General features: G+C 45.0%; 1 protein-coding gene across 1 annotated transcript in view; it reads right to left on the reverse strand.

Moving 5' to 3' along the window:
* Positions 1-237: 237 nt before the first annotated feature.
* The window catches only part of LOC311113806 (uncharacterized protein), a gene marked incomplete at its 3' end in the record, with an annotated part of 34,019 nt that continues 15,807 nt past the window's right edge, over positions 238-18,449 (reverse strand). Inside the window, exons 4-7 of the mRNA XM_084189107.1 lie at positions 9,651-10,321; positions 8,892-9,428; positions 7,985-8,738; positions 238-308 (exon numbers count right to left, since the gene is read on the reverse strand). Of these exons, the coding sequence (XP_084045233.1) occupies positions 238-308; positions 7,985-8,738; positions 8,892-9,428; positions 9,651-10,321 (2,033 nt within the window). The remainder of the gene's footprint in view (positions 309-7,984; positions 8,739-8,891; positions 9,429-9,650; positions 10,322-18,449) is intronic.

The following is an 18,449-nucleotide window of genomic DNA, read 5'->3' on the forward strand; positions in this document are numbered from 1 at the left end:
GAGATTTAATTTGGATCCATTTTTAACTCAGGCTGTAGCACAACAAAATAAGTCAAGGGGTTTGAATACTTTCTGAAGGCACTGTAGTTTAAATGTGTTAAATTAAATCAAACTTTATTTAAAGTGCATTTAAAATCCCAACACACTTTAAATGAAAACAATCTAATTAAAAAAGTCAAAGCAAACAGGAAGCAGTAAGCAAACAGGAAGCAGTAAGGTACAATGCTCTGCACTTACAGATGTCCTCACGCTCTTCACAATCCTCCAGTTCAATCATGGAAGACGGTCCGCTTTCGAAACTTTCTAACCTGTTGACAAAAAGGAATGGATCTCCTGACATCACGTTGGACAACAGTCACTCATAACGTTGTTTAGAAGAGAAGCAACAGTAAGAAATACCCTATATATACAGCAGTATGTGGAAACCCCTTCAAATTAGTGGATTCTGCTATTTCAGCCTCACCCGTTGCTGACAGGTGTATTCAATCAATTTTATCAATTTTATTTTATATAGCCCTTCTTACATCAGCTAATATCTCGAAGTGCTGTACAGAAACCCAGCCTAAAACCCCAAACAGCTAGTAATGCAGGTGTAGAAGCACGGTGGCTAGGAAAAACTCCCTAGAAAGGCAAAACCTAGGAAGAAACCTAGAGAGGAACCAGGCTATGAGGGGTGGCCAGTCCTCTTCTGGCTGTGCCGGGTGGAGATTATAACAGAACCATGCCAAGATGTTCAAAAATGTTCATAAGTGACAAGCATGGTCAAATAATAATCAGGAATAAATCTCAGTTGGCTTTTCATAGCCGATCATTAGAGTTTAAAACAGCAGGTCTGGGACAGGTAGGGGTTCCATAACCGCAGGCAGAACAGTTTAAACTGGAATAGCAGCAAGGCCAGGCGGACTGGGGACAGCAAGGAGTCACCACGGCCGGTAGTCCCGACGTATGGTCCTAGGGCTCAGGTCTCTCAGTTGGCTTTTCATAGCCGATCATTTAGAGTTGAAAACAGCAGGTCTGGGACAGGTAGGGGTTTCGTAGCCGCAGGCAGAACAGTTGAAACTGGAATAGCAGCAAGGCCAGGCGGACTGGGGACAGCAAGGTGTCATCATGCCCGGTAGTCCTGACGTATGGTCCTAGGGCTCAGGTTCTCAGAGAGAAAGAGAGAACGAGAGAATTAGAGAGAGCATACTTAAATTCACACAGGACACTGGATAAGACAGGAGAAGTACTCCAGGTATAACCAACTAACCCCAGCCCCCCGACACATAAACTACTGCAGCATAAATACTGGAGGCTGAGACAGGAGCGGTCCGGAGACACTGTGGCCCTATCCGATGAAACCCCCGGACAGGGCCAAACAGGAAGGATATAACCCCACCCACTCCGCCAAAGCACAGCCCCCGCACCACTAGAGGGATATCCCCAACCACCAACTTACAATCCTGAGACAAGGCCGAGTATAGCCCACAGAGGTCTCCACCACAGCACAAACCAAGGGGGGGGCGCCAACCCAGACAGGAAGATCACGTCAGTAACTCAACCCACTCAAGTGACGCACCCCTCCCAGGGACGGCATGAAAGAGCACCAGCAAGCCAGTGACTCAGCCCCTGCAACAGGGTTAGAGGCAGAGAACCCCAGTGGAGAGGGGAACCGGCCTGGCAGAGACAGCAAGGGCTGTTCGTTGCTCCAGCCTTTCCGTTCACCTTCACACTCCTGGGCCAGACTACACTCAATCATATGACCTACTGAAGAGATAAGTCTTCAGTAAAGACTTAAAGGTTGAGACCGAGTCTGCGTCTCTCACATGGGTAGGCAGACTGTTCCATAAAAATGGAGATCTATAGGAGAAAGCCCTGCCTCCCGCTGTTTGCTTAGAAATTCTAGGGACAATTAGGAGGCCTGCGTCTTGTGACCGTAGCGTACGTATTGGTATGTACGGCAGGACCAACTCGGAAAGATAGGTAGGAGCAAGCCCATGTAACGCTTTATAGGTTAACAGTAAAACCTTGAAATCAGCCCTTGCCTTAACAGGAAGCCAGTGTAGGGAAGCTAGCACTGGAGTAATATGATCAAATTTCTTGGTTCTAGTCAGGATTCTAGCAGCCGTATTTAGCACTAACTGAAGTTTATTTAGTGCTTTATCCGGGTAGCCGGAAAATAGAGCATTGCAGTAGTCTAATCTAGAAGTAACAAATGCATGGATTAATTTTTCTGCATCATTTTTGGACAGAAAATTTCTGATTTTTGCAATGTTACGTAGATGGAAAAAAGCTGTCCTTGAAACAGTCTTGATATGTTCGTCAAAAGAGAGATCAGGGTCAAGAGTAACGCCTAGGTCCTTCACAGTTTTATTTGAGACGACTTTACAACCATCAAGATGAATTGTCAGATTTAACAGAAGATCTCTTTGTTTCTTGGGACCTAGAACAAGCATCTCTGTTTTGTCCGAGTTTAAAAGTAAAAAGTTTTCAGCCATCCACTTCCTTATGTCTGAAACACAGGCTTCTAGCGAGGGCAATTTTGGGGCTTCACCATGCTTCATTGAAATGTACAGCTGTGTGTCATCCGCATAGCAGTGAAAGTTAACATTATGTTTTCGAATAACATCCCCAAGAGGTAAAATATATAGTGAAAACAATAGTGGTCCTAAAACGGAACCTTGAGGAACACCGAAATGTACAGTTGATTTGTCGGAGGACAGACCATTCACAGAGACAAACTGATATCTTTCCGACAGGTAGGATCTAAACCAGGCCAGAACTTGTCCGTGTAGACCAATTTGGGTTTCCAGTCTCTCCAAAAGAATGTGGTGATCGATGGTGTCAAAGGCAGCACTAAGGTCTAGTAGCACGAGGACAGATGCAGAGCCTCGGTCTGACGCCATTAAAAGGTCATTTACCACCTTCACAAGTGCAGTCTCAGTGCTATGATGGGGTCTAAAACCAGACTGAAGCATTTCGTATACATTGTTTGTCTTCAGAAAGGCAGTGAGTTGCTGCGCAACAGCTTTTTCTAAAATTTTTGAGAGGAATGGAAGATTCGATATAGGCCGATAGTTTTTTATATTTTCCGGGTCAAGGTTTGGCTTTTTCAAGAGAGGCTTTATCACTGCCACTTTTAGTGAGTTTGGTACACATCCGGTGGATAGAGAGCTGTTTATTATGTTCAACATAGGAGGGCCAAGCACAGGAAGCAGCTCCTTCAGCAGTTTAGTAGGAATAGGATCCAGTATGCAGCTTGAAGGTTTAGAGGCCATGATTATTTTCATCATTGTGTCAAGAGATATAGTACTAAAACACTTAAGTGTCTCTCCCGATCCCAGGCCCTCGCAGAGCTGTGCAGATCCAGGACAGCTAAGCCCTGGAGGAATACGCAGATTCAAAGAGGAGTCCGTAATTTGCTTTCTAATGGTCATGATCTTTTCCTCAAAGAAGTTCATGAATTTATCACTGCTGAAGTGAAAACCATCCTCTCTTGGGGAATGCTGCTTTTTAGTTAGCTTTGCAACAGTATCAAAAAGAAATTTTGGATTGTTCTTATTTTCCTCGATTAATTTGGAAAAGTAGGATGATCGAGCAGCAGTGAGGGCTCTTCGGTACTGCACGGTACTGTCTTTCCAAGCTAGTCGGAAGACTTCCAGTTTGGTGTGGCGCCATTTCCGTTCCAATTTCCTGGAAGCTTGCTTCAAAGCTCGGGTATTTTCTGTATACCAGGGAGCTAGTTTCTTATGACAAATGTTTTTCGTTTTTAGGGGTGCAACTGCATCTAGGGTATTGCGCAAGGTTAAATTGAGTTCCTCAGTTAAGTGGTTAACTGATTTTTGTCCTCTGACGTCCTTGGGTAGGCAGAAGGAGTCTGGAAGGGCATCAATGAATTTTTGTGTTGTCTGAGAATTTATAGCACGACTTTTGATGCTCCTTGGTTGGGGTCTGAGCAGATTATTTGTTGCGATTGCAAACGTAATAAAATGGTGGTCCGATAGTCCAGGATTTTGTGGAAAAACATTAAGATCTACAACATTTATTCCATGGGACAAAACTAGGTCCAGAGTATGACTGTGGCAGTGAGTAGGTCCAGAGACATGTTGGACAAAACCCACTGAGTCGATAATGGCTCCGAAAGACTTTTGGAGTGGGTCTGTGGACTTCTCCATGTGAATATTAAAATCACCAAAAATTAGAATATGATCTGCTATGACTACAAGGTCTGATAGGAATTCAGGAAACTCAGAGAGGAACGCTGTATATGGCCCAGGAGGCCTGTAAACAGTAGCTATAAAAAGTGATTGAGTAGGCTGCATAGATTTCATGACTAGAAGCTCGAAAGATGAAAACGTCATTTTTTTTTTTGTAAATTGAAATTTGCTATCGTAAATGTTAGCAACACCTCCGCCTTTGCGGGATGCACGGGGAATATGGTCACTAGTGTAACCAGGAGGTGAGGCCTCATTTAACACAGCAAATTCATCAGGCTTAAGCCATGTTTCAGTCAGGCCAATCACATCAAGATTATGATCAGTGATTAGTTCATTGACTATGACTGCCTTTGAAGTGAGGGATCTAACATTAAGTAACCCTATTTTGAGATGTGAGGTATCACGATCTCTTTCAATAATGGCAGGAATGGAGGAGGTCTTTATCCTAATAAGATTGCTAGGGTGAACACCACCATGTTTAGTTTTGCCCAACCTAGGTCGAGGCACAGACACAGTCTCAATGGGTATGGCTGAGCTGACTACACTGACTATGCTATTGGCAGACTCCACTAAGCTGGCAGGTTGGCTAACAGCCTGCTGCCTGGCCTGCACCCTATTTCACTGTGGGGCTAGAGGAGTTAGAGCCCTATCTATGTTGGTAGATAAGAGGAGAGCACCCCTCCAGCTAGGATGGAGTCCGTCACTCCTCAGCAGGTCAGGCTTGATCCTGTTTGTGGGTGAGTCCCAGAAAGAGGGCCAATTATCCACAAATGTTATCTTTTGGGAGGGGCAGAAAACAGTTTTCAACCAGCGATTGAGTGCTGAGACTCTGCTGTAGAGCTCGTCACTTCCCCTAACTGGGAGGGGGCCAGAGACAATTACTCGATGCCGACACATCTTTCTAGCTGATTTACACGCTGAAGCTATGTTGCACTTGGTGACCTCTGACTGTTTCATCCTAACATCGTTGGTGCCGACGTGGATAACAATATCTCTATACTCTCTACACTCGCCAGTTTTAGCTTTAGCCAGCACCATCTTTAGATTAGCCTTAACGTCGGTAGCCCTGCCCCCTGGTAAACAGTGTATGATCGCTGGGTGATTCGTTTTAAGTCTAATACTGCGGGTAATGGAGTCGCCAATGACTAGGGTTTTCAATTTGTCAGAGCTAATGGTGGGAGCCTTCGGAGTCTCAGACCCCGTAACGGGAGGAGTAGAGACTAGAGAAGACTCAGACTCAGACTCCGACTCGCTACATAATGGGGAAAACCGGTTGAAGGTTTCTGTCGGCTGAATGAGCGACACCGGTTGAGCATTCCAACAGTATTTCCCTCCAGAAGCCATGAGAAAGTTGTCCGGCTGCGGGGACTGTGCGGGGGGATTTATACTAACGTTACTGTCTGTACTTACTGGTGGCACAGACGCTGTTTCTTCCTTTCCTACACTGATATTACTCTTGCCTAACGATTGCGTCTGAAGCTGGGCTTGTAGCACAGCTATTCTCGCCGTAAGGCGAGAATTCTCCTGTATATTATGAGTACAGCGACTGCAATTTGAAGACATCATGTTAATGTTACTACTTAGCTTCGGCTGTTGAAGATGTTGATGAACCATGTCCAGATAAAGCGTCCGGAGTGAAAAAGTTGAATAAGGGAAAAAAGTTGCGATGGAAAAAAGGAAAATAACGTAAAGTTGGCAGCTAAAACGCACAGGAAAATGACTCTTCTGTCTCGGGATAAACGTCCGGGGTGAAAAAGTTTAACGAAAAAAGATGAGTGAGGACAAAACTAAAAAGTTGGTAAATTTGTTGTATTAAATCGAGCACACAGCCATGCAATCTCCATAGACAAACATTGGCAGTAGAATGTCCTTAATGAAGAGCTCAGCGAGTTTCAACGTGGCACCGTCATAGGATGACACCTTTCCAACAAGTCAGTTCGCCCTGCTAGAGCTGCCCCGGTCAACTGTCAGTGCTGTTATTGTGAAGAGGTCTAGGAGCAACAACAGCTCAGCCATGAAGTGGTAGGCCACACAAGCTCACAGAACGGGACCGCCGACTGCTGAAGCGTGTAAAACTTTAGTATAAAGATTTATTTATCCTATCCCAGGTATTCCTTAAAGAGGTGGGGTTTCAAGTGTCTCTGGAAGGTGGTGAGTGACTCCGCTGTTCTGGCATCGTGAGGGAGCTTGTTCCACCATTGGGGTGCCAGAGCAGCGAACAGCTTTGACTGGGCTGAGCGGGAACTGTGCTTCCGCAGAGGTAGGGGGGCCAGCAGGCCAGAGGTGGATGAACGCAGTGCCCTCGTTTGGGTGTAGGGACTGATCAGAGCCTGAAGGTACGGAGGTGCCGTTCCCCTCACAGCTCCGTAGGCAAGCACCATGGTCTTGTAGCAGATGCGAGCTTCAACTGGAAGCCAGTGGAGTGTGCGGAGGAGCGGGGTGACGTGAGAGAACATGGGAAGGTTGAACACCAGACGGGCTGCGGCATTCTGGATGAGTTGTAGGGGTTTAATGGCACAGGCAGGGAGGCCAGCCAACAGCGAGTTGCAGTAATCCAGACGGGAGATGACAAGTGCCTGGATTAGGACCTGTGCCGCTTTCTGTCTTTCAAGTCAGTTTATGAAAATGCCCTTTTTTGTTACAAATGTAACTTGAACCATGAATAAACACATTCACTAATAATGACTAACTTCTTGTAGCAGGCATTAGAGGCTAGAGAACAATCTCTCAAGCCCACGTGCTAGTGAATAGCCAGCTAATCTTTACCTGGATGTATTTGCTTGCTAACAAGGTTCAACAGTTGAATTGTTACGACCACACCCTTCTGTCTGTCTCCAACTGTTTGAACAGCATGCTAGCCTGTCCACTTTGTTCAGATGTTGAAATCAAGTGGCCTACCTTATTTCTCAGAATGAGAACGAGTTGCCAATTCCTTATATAATTGTTTTATGCTTATGCACATTTATAAACAGACTAGACAGCTAGGATAACAGTCTTTGGCTAAAATGCTGCTAACGGTACGTGGTACCACAATGCCGCGCGCGACAAACTGAGCATTAATTTTCCAGAATCAATGTTCATTGATACTCTGGTTTTAGTCGTGTCTGCTCTGTGCGCAATTTGAGGAGTTGAGACATAAAAAGCGTATCGTTAAAAAACGTAACTTCTCTATTATAGTAAAATGTCTCAATGTGTTTGTGTCCATATGACCGATTCTGTTGGACCAAACCTCAAAATGCAAATAGCGAGTTGAAACCGCTCGTCAGAGAGGAAGATGTGATATCACAACTTTGTTGGCGTGAGAGGCAGGGGGAGGGGCTTGGTGTGTAAACCATAGAGGAAGAGGCGAAGCGCTAGAATCTGTCCAAAAATAAGGGTAATGTGTTTATATGGGCTTATTTTGGACCTATTCTTTTTGCCTGCCTTCCCACCTCTTGGATGACGACTCCCATTGTTAGGGAGGAGACGTGCATCTCGTCAGTATACAGATCTCTGAGCAAAAGAGACCAGAAAAAAACAATGAGAAAAAGCTGATAAAAACTAAAAACTAAACCATGATTCATGCGATGCAGGCATTTGGAATATCGCTCAAAAACGCACATTCTAATTAATCAAATTCATTTGATATATCGCCTAGTCAGAAGTAACAGTGTTGAAAAGAGAAGCAACAGTCAGAAGTAACAGTGTTTAGAAGGAACATTTAGATGTAAAGGTTTTGAGAAGCAACAAACAGAAGTAAGTGTTGAGAAGCAACAGTCAGAAGTAACAGTGTTTAGGAGTGTACTTACGTGTTGTCTGAGAGTCGGTTGTTGCTTTGGGAGAAGTCTTGGCGTCTGGTCTTTTTCCCCAGCTTTCCAACAGGCTCTATATAGCAGACAGTACTGGCACTCAGATCCACAAGGCTGGAGCTCCTGTCACTGGCTGGGTCCTGGGAGGGGTCCTTAGCTGGACCAGTGCTGAGGCTGACGCTGGGACTCTGGGCTGACTGCTCTTCAGGGAATAGGGCTTTCCTCCCTGAAGTCTGCAACGTGCTTCTGACAGTGGCCACCGGGAGCGCTTCTCTGCCCGAGGAGAAGATGGCGCCAAAGGTGGCCAGAGAGCGCTTGACCGTCTTGGGAGTGGAGAGGTCCTTCCTCTTCACCAGGGTCTGACCTGCTCCAGGTCGAGGTGAGGAGGCGTTCTGAGGAGGTCGCAGGGACTTAGCAGGCCTGGTCCGGACTGGTCTGGGCTTGGACTTACTTCTCACCACCTTGCGTGTTTTTGGGTTAGGCTGGGGTTGATGGGGTGAAGGTGTTTTTGGGTTAGGCTGGGGTTGTTGAGGGAAGGAAAAGGTGCGGCCAGCATTCTCTGGGGGGTTGTTGGTCTCCCACCAGTTCACTGGAGCTTTCCTCCTCCTGCGTTTCTCTGGAGCCTCCCTGGCCTGGTGCTGCTGCCTGCTGGGGGTAACGGTAGCAGAGTGGGGGGTAATGTTAGTGGGTGTGGCATCACTCTGGGGTTTACACTTGGGAGTGCAGTTGTAGAGCCAGTCAAACACCTTCTCACCTGAGAAGAGACACAAGCAGAACACAAATCACCACATATTTCAATAACAGCTGTTTGAGATGACAGTACATATTTTGTATATTACTAAGCTTGATTTATGAGTGAACTATATTCCCTTGAAGGAAAATGGATGGCGTTAATATGAAGCCTTACTTGAGGTGAGTGTATGCTGTCTGAGAGGGCTGGGCATGGCCTCCTGTTCCTCTTCTCTCTGACCTTCAGGCCTCGCTGGCTCCTCTGTACTGGCTATCGTCTGCTTCTTAGGTCTGCCCTTCTTGGGCTTCTCTGCTTTCTGCTCTGCAGTCTGATTGGACCACGGTTTCTTCTCTGTGGTCTGATTGGACGAGGGTTTATTTGCTGCTGACTGATTGGACGAGGGTTTCTTCTTTGCGTTCTGATTAAACAAGGGTTTTGATGGCCCGTCCTCCTGCCCTGACTCCACAGAGGAATGTCTTGCTGGTTTAGATGTAGTTGTCTTGTTATTCTGTTTGGACTTGTTGTCTGTCTCTGTGAGCTGTGTGTTGACAGGACTGATGAGCCACCAGGGACCAGGCTCGGTCCTCTTCCTCTTCCCTGCTAACTGGGAGGAGTCAGCCTCACCAGTAGGGGCGGGGCAGACCTCCTGGGCCTTACAATTGGCTGGAACCTTAGAGATGACTCGTCTCTGTCCTGTTGGTGCCGACTGTAGAACTGTGGAGGAAAGACAACATTACATCTAGCCTTTTATGTAAACTACATTTTTTCCCATTGATTGTTTTGTGAATGTTTTTTATATATTTTTTTATTTGTTGAGAGCTCTTACAAAACATATTCCTATACCTACAAATGGCATGATACAACTTGAACTTGTGATGAACGTTGTAGTCAGAAAAACCATCATGATGTGTGATGTCAGCTGTCAGGGGATATTACCTGGAGAAACATCCTGGTCTGCAGCCGCTTCACTCTCCTCCTCCATGGTGACGGGCTCCTCCCCAGCTCGACCTGACAGTCTCCTGGTCTTCCCAGACTGCCGGCCTCGTCCTCGGCTCGTCTTGGGGTTCACCTTGTCACCTTGGATACCAGCTTTGGATTTAGAGATTCTGGGAACTTTCTTTTCTGTTTTGGTGTGGCTAGGTTTAGGCTTGGCCCCTCCTCCTGGTGCCTCTTGTTCCAGGTCACCTGCTGTCGTTGGTTCAGATAACAGGTTGTTGACTTTCTTCTTTTCTTGTTCTATGTCGTCTGCCTCGAGGTCAACATGATTAACAGGCCCATCACCCTGAGGTCCTACCCCCGGGGGACTAGAGTCCCTCTCCTTCCTGGTTGTAGGATTCTTTCCCTTCTTCTCTTTAGTTGTCCGAGGTCTGTCTGTCCCTCCTGATCTCTGATTGGCTGTAGCCTTGGTGAGTATGTCTGCTGAGGCATTGTCACTACTGTGTGATTGGTTCTGCTGCTTTGGTCGTGGTTTGGCTGTGGTCCTGATGGGGTCAAACTTCCAGCGATGGGAGAACCAGGGAGGCTCATAATCCTCCAGGATCAGGAAGTCATCCTCCAGCTCGGTGAGAGGAGGTTCTCTCACTGGAGACGCCAGGGCTTTCCTAGGACTGAACAGAAACAGGGCTTTAACCCTCTGACCTATAACCCTAGCCTCTAACCCTTTCCTAGGGCTGACCAGAAACACAGCATTGACCACAGCCTCTGACCTCTAACCCTAGCCTCTAACCCTTTCCTAGGGCTGACCAGAAACACAGCATTGACCACAGCCTCTGACCTCTAACCCTAGCCTCTAACCCTTTCCTAGGGCTGACCAGAAACACAGCATTGACCACAGCCTCTGACCTCTAACCCTTTCCTAGGGCTTATGAGTGAGAAAGTTAGACGCACAAATATCATACCCCAAAAACGCTAACCTCCCCTGTTATTGTAATGGTGAGAGGTTAGCATGTCTTGGTGGGATATTTGTGCGTCTAACTTTCTCACTCATCATTATTCATGATTCATTCAGGACTATCCGTAATCATGGTAGCATCCACATTAATGTAGTAGTGTTTCAAAACATATTCTCTTCTGATTTACAAAAGAAGTGTCTCCAAAATGACAATTATTTACCATAAAATGGGGGGACAACGTCAAAAGGGCAGTAATTTATAAACGGTCTAAACTCGATATGGATGAAAATACCCTCAAATTAAAGCTGACAGTCTGTACTTTAACCTCAGTCATTGTATCATTTCAAATCCAAAGTGCTGGAGTACAGAGGCAAGACAACTAAATAATTGTCACTGTCCCAATACTTTGAGCTCCCTGTATTCTGCCCTGTAGCAAAGAGAAAATGTTGCGGTTTTAAAGCTAATTTCCTGCAATTATATGCATTTAGCCATGCAGTGTTCTTTTGGTCACACATAAAATATAAACTGACAGTACAAAACATTAAGAACACCTTCCTAATATTGAGTTGCACCCCCTTTTGCCCTCAGAACAGCCTCAATTCATCGGAGCATGGACTCTACAAGGTGTCGAAAGCGTTCCACAGGGATACTGGCCCATGTTGACTCCAATGCTTCCCACAGTTGTCTCACGTTGTCTGGATGTCCTTTGGGGGGTGGACCATTATTGATACACACAGGAAACTACGGAGCATGAAAAACCCAGCAGCGTTGCAGTTCTTGACACAAACTGGTGTGCCTGGCATGACTCCGGTCTCCTCTCCTTCATCTACACTGACTGAAGTGGATTTAACAAGTGACATCAATAAGAGATCATAGCTTTCACCTGGATTCACCTGGTCCCTCTATGTCAGATGCCATACACGCCGTCTGCCCGTTTCAGTTGAAACCATGATTCATCGCTGAAGAGCACACTTCACCAGTGTGCCAGTGGCCATTGAAGGTGAGCATTTGCCCACTGAAGTCAGGTCAAGACCCTGGTGAGGACGACGAGCACGCAGATGAGCTTCCCTGAGACCATTTCTGACAGTTTGTGCAGAAATTATTCGGTTGTGCAAACCCAGTTTAATCAGCTGTCCTGGTGGCTGGTCTCAGACGATCCCGCAGGTGAAGAAGCCGGATGTGGAGGTCCTAGACTGGCCGGTTGGACGTACTGCCAAAATCTCTAAAACAATGTTGGAGGTGGCTTATGGTAATGAAATGAACATTAAATATTCTGGCAAAAGTTCTGGTGGACATTCCTGCAGTCAGCATGCCAATTGCACACTCCCTCAAAACTTGAGACATGTGGCATTGTGTTGTGTGACAAAACTGCACATTTTAGAGTGGCCTTTAATTGTCCCCAGCACAAGGTGCACCTGTGTAATGATCATGCTGTTTAATCAGCTTCTTGATATGCCACACCTGTCAGGTGGATGGATTATCTGGGCAAAGGAGAAATGCTCACTAAAAGGGATGTCAAAATGTGCGCACAACATTTGAGAAAATATGCTTTTTGTGCATATGAAAGATTTCTGGGATCTTTTATTTCAGCTCATGAAACATGGGACCAACACTTTACATGTTGCGTTTATGTTTTAGTTCAGGACTGAATGGCATTTATGGTGAGTTTGGTCATTTACAAGAGAATGAAAAGGTTTTGATGCTTGTCTGCTCTGATGTCCTCTGTAGCTCAGCTGGTAGAGCACGGCGCTTGTAACGCCAAGGTAGTGGGTTCGATCCCCGGGACCACCCATACACAAAGATGTATGCACGCATGACTGTAAGTCGCTTTGGATAAAAGCGTCTGCTAAATGGCATATTAATTAATTAAGTATTTAATTAATTAATTAAAATGCAGCATGTGTACACGCTGTGTCTGGAGTCGGTAGGGCAACGGGCCTGACTGAGAGAAGATGGGGGAGGAGCAGACTGGCCCGAGAACAGAGGAGAGAAAATGCAAGGAAATTAAAAATGTTGGCAGCTGTACAGAGAACTCATCCAAAGGGCTTTGACCTCTCAAATACGGCAGAAAGCTTACACAATAAGATGCACCGTCACCTTATTAATTCAGAAACGTACTAAGATAACGTGACCCCTAAGTTTAACTTGCTAGTTAACGCAGAATTCCTCATTTTTATAATATAATATGCCATTTAGCAGACGCTTTTATCCAAAGTGACTTACAGTCATGCGTGCGTACATTATAAAAAAAAAAAATGGTGTATGGGTGGTCCTGGGGATCGAACCCGTTACAAGCGCCGTGCTCTACCAGCTGAGCTACAGAGGACCACTTTTTCACGAAAGGAACAAATATAAAACGTGTAAGAAATCTCTAAATGCAGATCTAAAATGGTTCTTATTGTCATTTCTGCATCAGACTATTTTTGTGCTTCAATTGCACTTTGCACTGATGAGATTCAGGAACTGGCAGACAGCGCTCTGACTGATGTGGAGCTTTTTTCTCAGGTACTTTTCTCAGTGTAGACAGTCTACTTTTCTCCATAAAATTCAAGATTTACTTGAAACAAAACATTGGAACTGTAGCTGGCTACATTATTTATATGATAAACATTAAATGCCTAACCCTTTCCTAGGGCTGAACAGAAACAAATCATTAACCTAACCTCTAACATGCTGACAAGACCGTCGCACGCATCCACACCAGACGCGATCAGGACACGCAGGTTGAAATATCAAAGCGAACTCTGAACCTACTATATTAATTTGGGGACAGGTCGAAACACATTAAACATTCATGAACATTTAGCTAGTTAGCTTGCTGTTGCTAGCTAATTGGTCCTGGGATATACAGTGCCTTCGGAACGTATTCAGACCCCTTGCCTTTTTCCACATTTTGTTATGTTACAGCCTTATTCTAAAATGGATTAAATACAAATGTTTCCTCAGCACTGTACACACAATACCCCATAATAACAAAGCAAAAAAAGTTTTGACATTTTTGCAAACAGAAATACCTCAATTTCGAGTCTCATAGCAAAGGGTCTGAATACTTATACAAATGTAATATCGGTTATTCATTTTTTTATAAATTTGCAAATTTCGAAAAATGTCTTTTTGCTTTGTCATTATGGGGTAGTGTGTGTAGATTGATGAGGAACATTTAAAATGTAATCCATACTACTAAAAACCAATGAGGAGCGAGTCAAGCGTCACAAATACAACCGAGTTCTATTTCAGCGCCTGGCTACGCAGACGCTCGTTGACGCGCTCGAGCAGATCAGATAAAATGATTGAATACACATCATTAACCCTAGCATCTAACCCCTAACCCTTTCATAGAGCTGAACAGAAACACATCATTAACCCTAACCCCTAACCCCTAACCCTTTCATAGAGCTGAACAGAAACACATCATTAACCCTAGCATCTAACCCCTAACCCTTTCATAGAGCTGAACAGAAACACATCATTAACCCTAGCATCTAACCCCTAACCCTTTCATAGAGCTGAACAGAAACACATCATTAACCCTAGCATCTAACACCTAACCCTTTCATAGGGCTGAACAGAAACACATCATTAACCCTAACCCCTAACCCTTTCATAGAGCTGAACAGAAACACATCATTAACCCTAACCTCTAACCCTTTCATAGGGCTGAACAGAAACACATCATTAACCCTAACCTCTAACCCTTTCATAGGGCTGAACAGAAACACATCATTAACCCTAACCCCTAACCCTTTCATAGAGCTGAACAGAAACACATCATTAACCCTAGCATCTAACACCTAACCCTTTCATAGGGCTGAACAGAAACACATCATTAACCCTAACCCCTAACCCTTTCATAGAGCTGAACAGAAACACATCATTAACCCTAACCTCTAACCCTTTCATAGAGCTGAACAGAAACACATCATTAACCCTAGCCTCTAACCCCTAACCCTTTCATAGAGCTGAACAGAAACACATCATTAACCCTAACCTCTAACTCCTAACCCTTTCATAGAGCTGAACAGAAACACATCATTAACCCTAACCTCTAACCCTTTCATAGGGCTGAACAGAAACACATCATTAACCCTAACCTCTAACCCTTTCATAGAGCTGAACAGAAACACATCATTAACCCTAGCCTCTAACCCCTAACCCTTTCATAGAGCTGAACAGAAACACATCATTAACCCTAACCTCTAACCCTTTCATAGGGCTGAACAGAAACACATCATTAACCCTAACCTCTAACCCCTAACCCTTTCATAGAGCTGAACAGAAACACATCATTAACCCTAGCATCTAACACCTAACCCTTTCATAGGGCTGAACAGAAACACATCATTAACCCTAACCCCTAACCCTTTCATAGAGCTGAACAGAAACACATCATTACCCCTAACCTCTAACCCTTTCATAGGGCTGAACAGAAACACATCATTAACCCTAACCTCTAACCTCTAACCCTTTCATAGAGCTGAACAGAAACACATCATTAACCCTAACCTCTAACCCCTAACCCTTTCATAGGGCTGAACAGAAACACATCATTAACCCTAACCCCTAACCCTTTCATAGAGCTGAACAGAAACACATCATTAACCCTAGCATCTAACCCCTAACCCTTTCATAGGGCTGAACAGAAACACATCATTAACCCTAACCTCTAACCCCTAACCCTTTCATAGAGCTGAACAGAAACACATCATTAACCCTAACCTCTAACCCCTTCATAGAGCTGAACAGAAACACATCATTAACCCTAACCTCTAACCCTTTCATAGAGCTGAACAGAAACACATAATTAACCCTAACCTCTAACCTCTAACCCCTTTCATAGGGCTGAACAGAAACACATCATTACCCCTAACCTCTAACCCTTTCATAGGGCTGAACAGAAACACATCATTAACCCTAACCTCTAACCTCTAACCCTTTCATAGAGCTGAACAGAAACACGGCATTCAGGGTCCCCCCAGGAGTTTTAAACAAGGTGGTGCTGATAAGTCAGTCGAGGGGGAGGTGCTTTGAACACCTGTAACTGCCATTTCCTGCAATCTAAAAACTTGAATTAAGTGATTAAGTGCAAATTAATTAATTTTGTAAATATCATTAATACTGGTTGTATTTTTTACATAGTGGTGCAGTCAAGTCCACACCTTTCCTCCCGGCCGGCTCGGCCCACCCTCCTGCAACATGGCTGAGTGACTCATTGCGAGCTTACAGAACTGGGCTGCGGGCAGCTGAGAGAAAATGGAGGAAAACCAAACTTCCAGAGAACCTGTCATCTTTTCACTCCCTCCTCTCTACATTCTCTTCCTCTGTATCCGCTGCTAAAGCCACTTTCTACCACTCTAAATTTCAAGCTTCTGCCTCTAACCCTAGGAAACTCTTTTCCACCATCTCCTCCCTCCTTAATCCTCCACCCCCTCCCTCTCTGCAGACAACTTTGTTAACCACTTTAAAAAGAAGGTTGATGACATCTGCTCCTCATTCACTCAGCCTATTGAGTCCACTGGTCCCACTCACACAGAACTACCCTACGCCTTGACCTCTTTCTCCCCTCTCTCTCCAGATGACATCCTGCGACTAGTGAGTTCTGCCCGCTCGACCCCATCCCCTCCTCCAGACCATCTCTGGAGACCTTCTCCCATTCCAGAAGCCATGGATTACAGGAAACATCCGCACTGAGCTAAAGGGTAGAGCTGCCGCTTTCAAGGAACGGGACTCTAACCCGGACGCTTATAAGAAATCCCGCTATGACCTCCGACGAACCATCAAACAGGCAAAGAGTCAATACAGGTCTAAGAAGTGGTTTAGCTCGTCTGGTAGGCTTGTGTCACTGGGCAGCTCGCGGCTGTGCTTCCCTTTGTAGTCTGTTTCCCTGCATTAAAGTCCCCGGCCACTAGGAGCGCTGCATCTGGATGAGCGTTTTCCTGTTGATTAATGGCCTTGTACAACTCATTCAGAGCAATCTTAATGCCGGCATTGGTTTGTGGTGGTAAATAGACAGCTATGAAAAATATAGATGAAAGGAAACTTAAATCCGTTCTCCCATTCCTCACCCCTGACCACTGGCTGCGTCCCCTCTGACTTCAAATTGCCCCAGTCGCTCCCATCCTCAAGAAACAAACACTCGTCTCCTCTGACGTCAAAAACTATAGACCTGTATCCCTTCTTTTCTTTCCTGAGTGGCGCAGTGGTCTAAGGCACTGCATCGCAGTGCTAACTGTGCCACTAGAGATCCTGGTTCTCAACACTTTTTTTGTTGTTGTTTTATTCTTACTTTTTTTTGTTTAAAATAAATGCACTGTTGGTTAAGGGCTGTAAGTAAGCATTTCACTGTAATGTCTGCACCTGTTGTATTCGGCGCATGTGACCAATACAATTTGATTTGATTTGATTTGATATGTGGTTGTCCCACCTAGCTACAGTGAGGGAAAAAAGTATTTGATCTCCTTCTGATTTTGTACGTTTGCCCACTGACAAAGAAATGATCAGTCTATAATTTTAATGGAAGGTTTATTTGAACAGTGAGAGACAGAATAACAAAAAAATCCAGAAAAACGCATGTCAAAAATGTTATAAATTGATTTGCATTTTAAATGAGGGAAATAAGTATTTGACCCCCTCTTAATCAGAAAGATTTCTGTCTCCAAGGTGTCTTTCACACAGGTAACGAGCTGAGATTAGGAGCACACTCTTTAAGGGAGTGCTCCTAATCTCATCTTGTTACCTGTATAAAAGACACCTGTCCACAGAAGCAATCAATCAGATTCCAAACTCTCCACCATGGCCAAGACCAAAGAGCTCTCCAAGGATGTCAGGGACAAGATTGTAGACCTACACAAGGCTGGAATGGGTTACAAGACCATCGCCAAGCAGCTTGGTGAGAAGGTGACAACAGTTGGTGCGATTATTCGCAAATGGAAGAAACACAAAAGAACTGTCAATCTCCCTCGGCCTGGGGCTCCATGCAAGATCTCACCTCATGGAGTTGCAATGATCATGAGAACGGTGAGGAATCAGCCCAGAACTACACGGGAGGATCTTGTCAATGATCTCAAGGCAGCTGGGACCATAGACACCAAGAAAACAATTGATAACACACTACGCTGCTCAAAAAAGCACATATACAGGACCGTCTGAAGTTTGCCAATGAACATCTGAATGATTCAGAGGATAACTGGGTGTTGTGGTGAGATGAGACCAAAATCGAGCTCTTTGGCATCAACTCAACTCGCTGTGTTTGGACGAGGAGGAATGCTGCCTATGACCCCAAGAACACCATCCCCACCGTCAAACATGGAGGTGGAAACATTATGCTTTGGGGGTGTTTTTCTGCTAAGGGGACAGGACAACTTCACCGCATCAAAGGGACGATGGACGGCGCCATGTACCGTCAAATCTTGGGTGAGAACTTCCTTCCCTCAGCCAGGGCATTGAAAATGGGTCGTGGATGGGTATTCCAGCATGGCCAAGGCAACAAAGGAGTGGCTCAAGAAGAAGCACATTAAGGTCCTGGAGTGGCCTAGCCAGTAGTTGCCAAACGTCAGCCTCGAAACCTTAATGACTTGGAGAAGATCTGCAAAGAGGAGTGGGACAAAATCCCTCCTGAGATGTGTGCAAACCTGGTGGCCAACTACAAGAAACGTCTGACCTCTGATTGCCAACAAGGGTTTTGCCACCGAGTACTAAGTCATGTTTTGCAGAGGGGTCAAATACTTATTTCCCTCATTAAAATGCAAATCAATTTATAACATTTTTGACATGCGTTTTTCTGGATTATTTTGTTGTTATTCTGTCTCTCACTGTTCAAATAAACCTACCATTAAAATTATAGACT

This window comes from Coregonus lavaretus, assembly GCF_964263955.1.
Source record: "Coregonus lavaretus genome assembly, contig: HAP1_SCAFFOLD_4050, whole genome shotgun sequence".
Lineage (NCBI taxonomy): Eukaryota > Metazoa > Chordata > Actinopteri > Salmoniformes > Salmonidae > Coregonus > Coregonus lavaretus.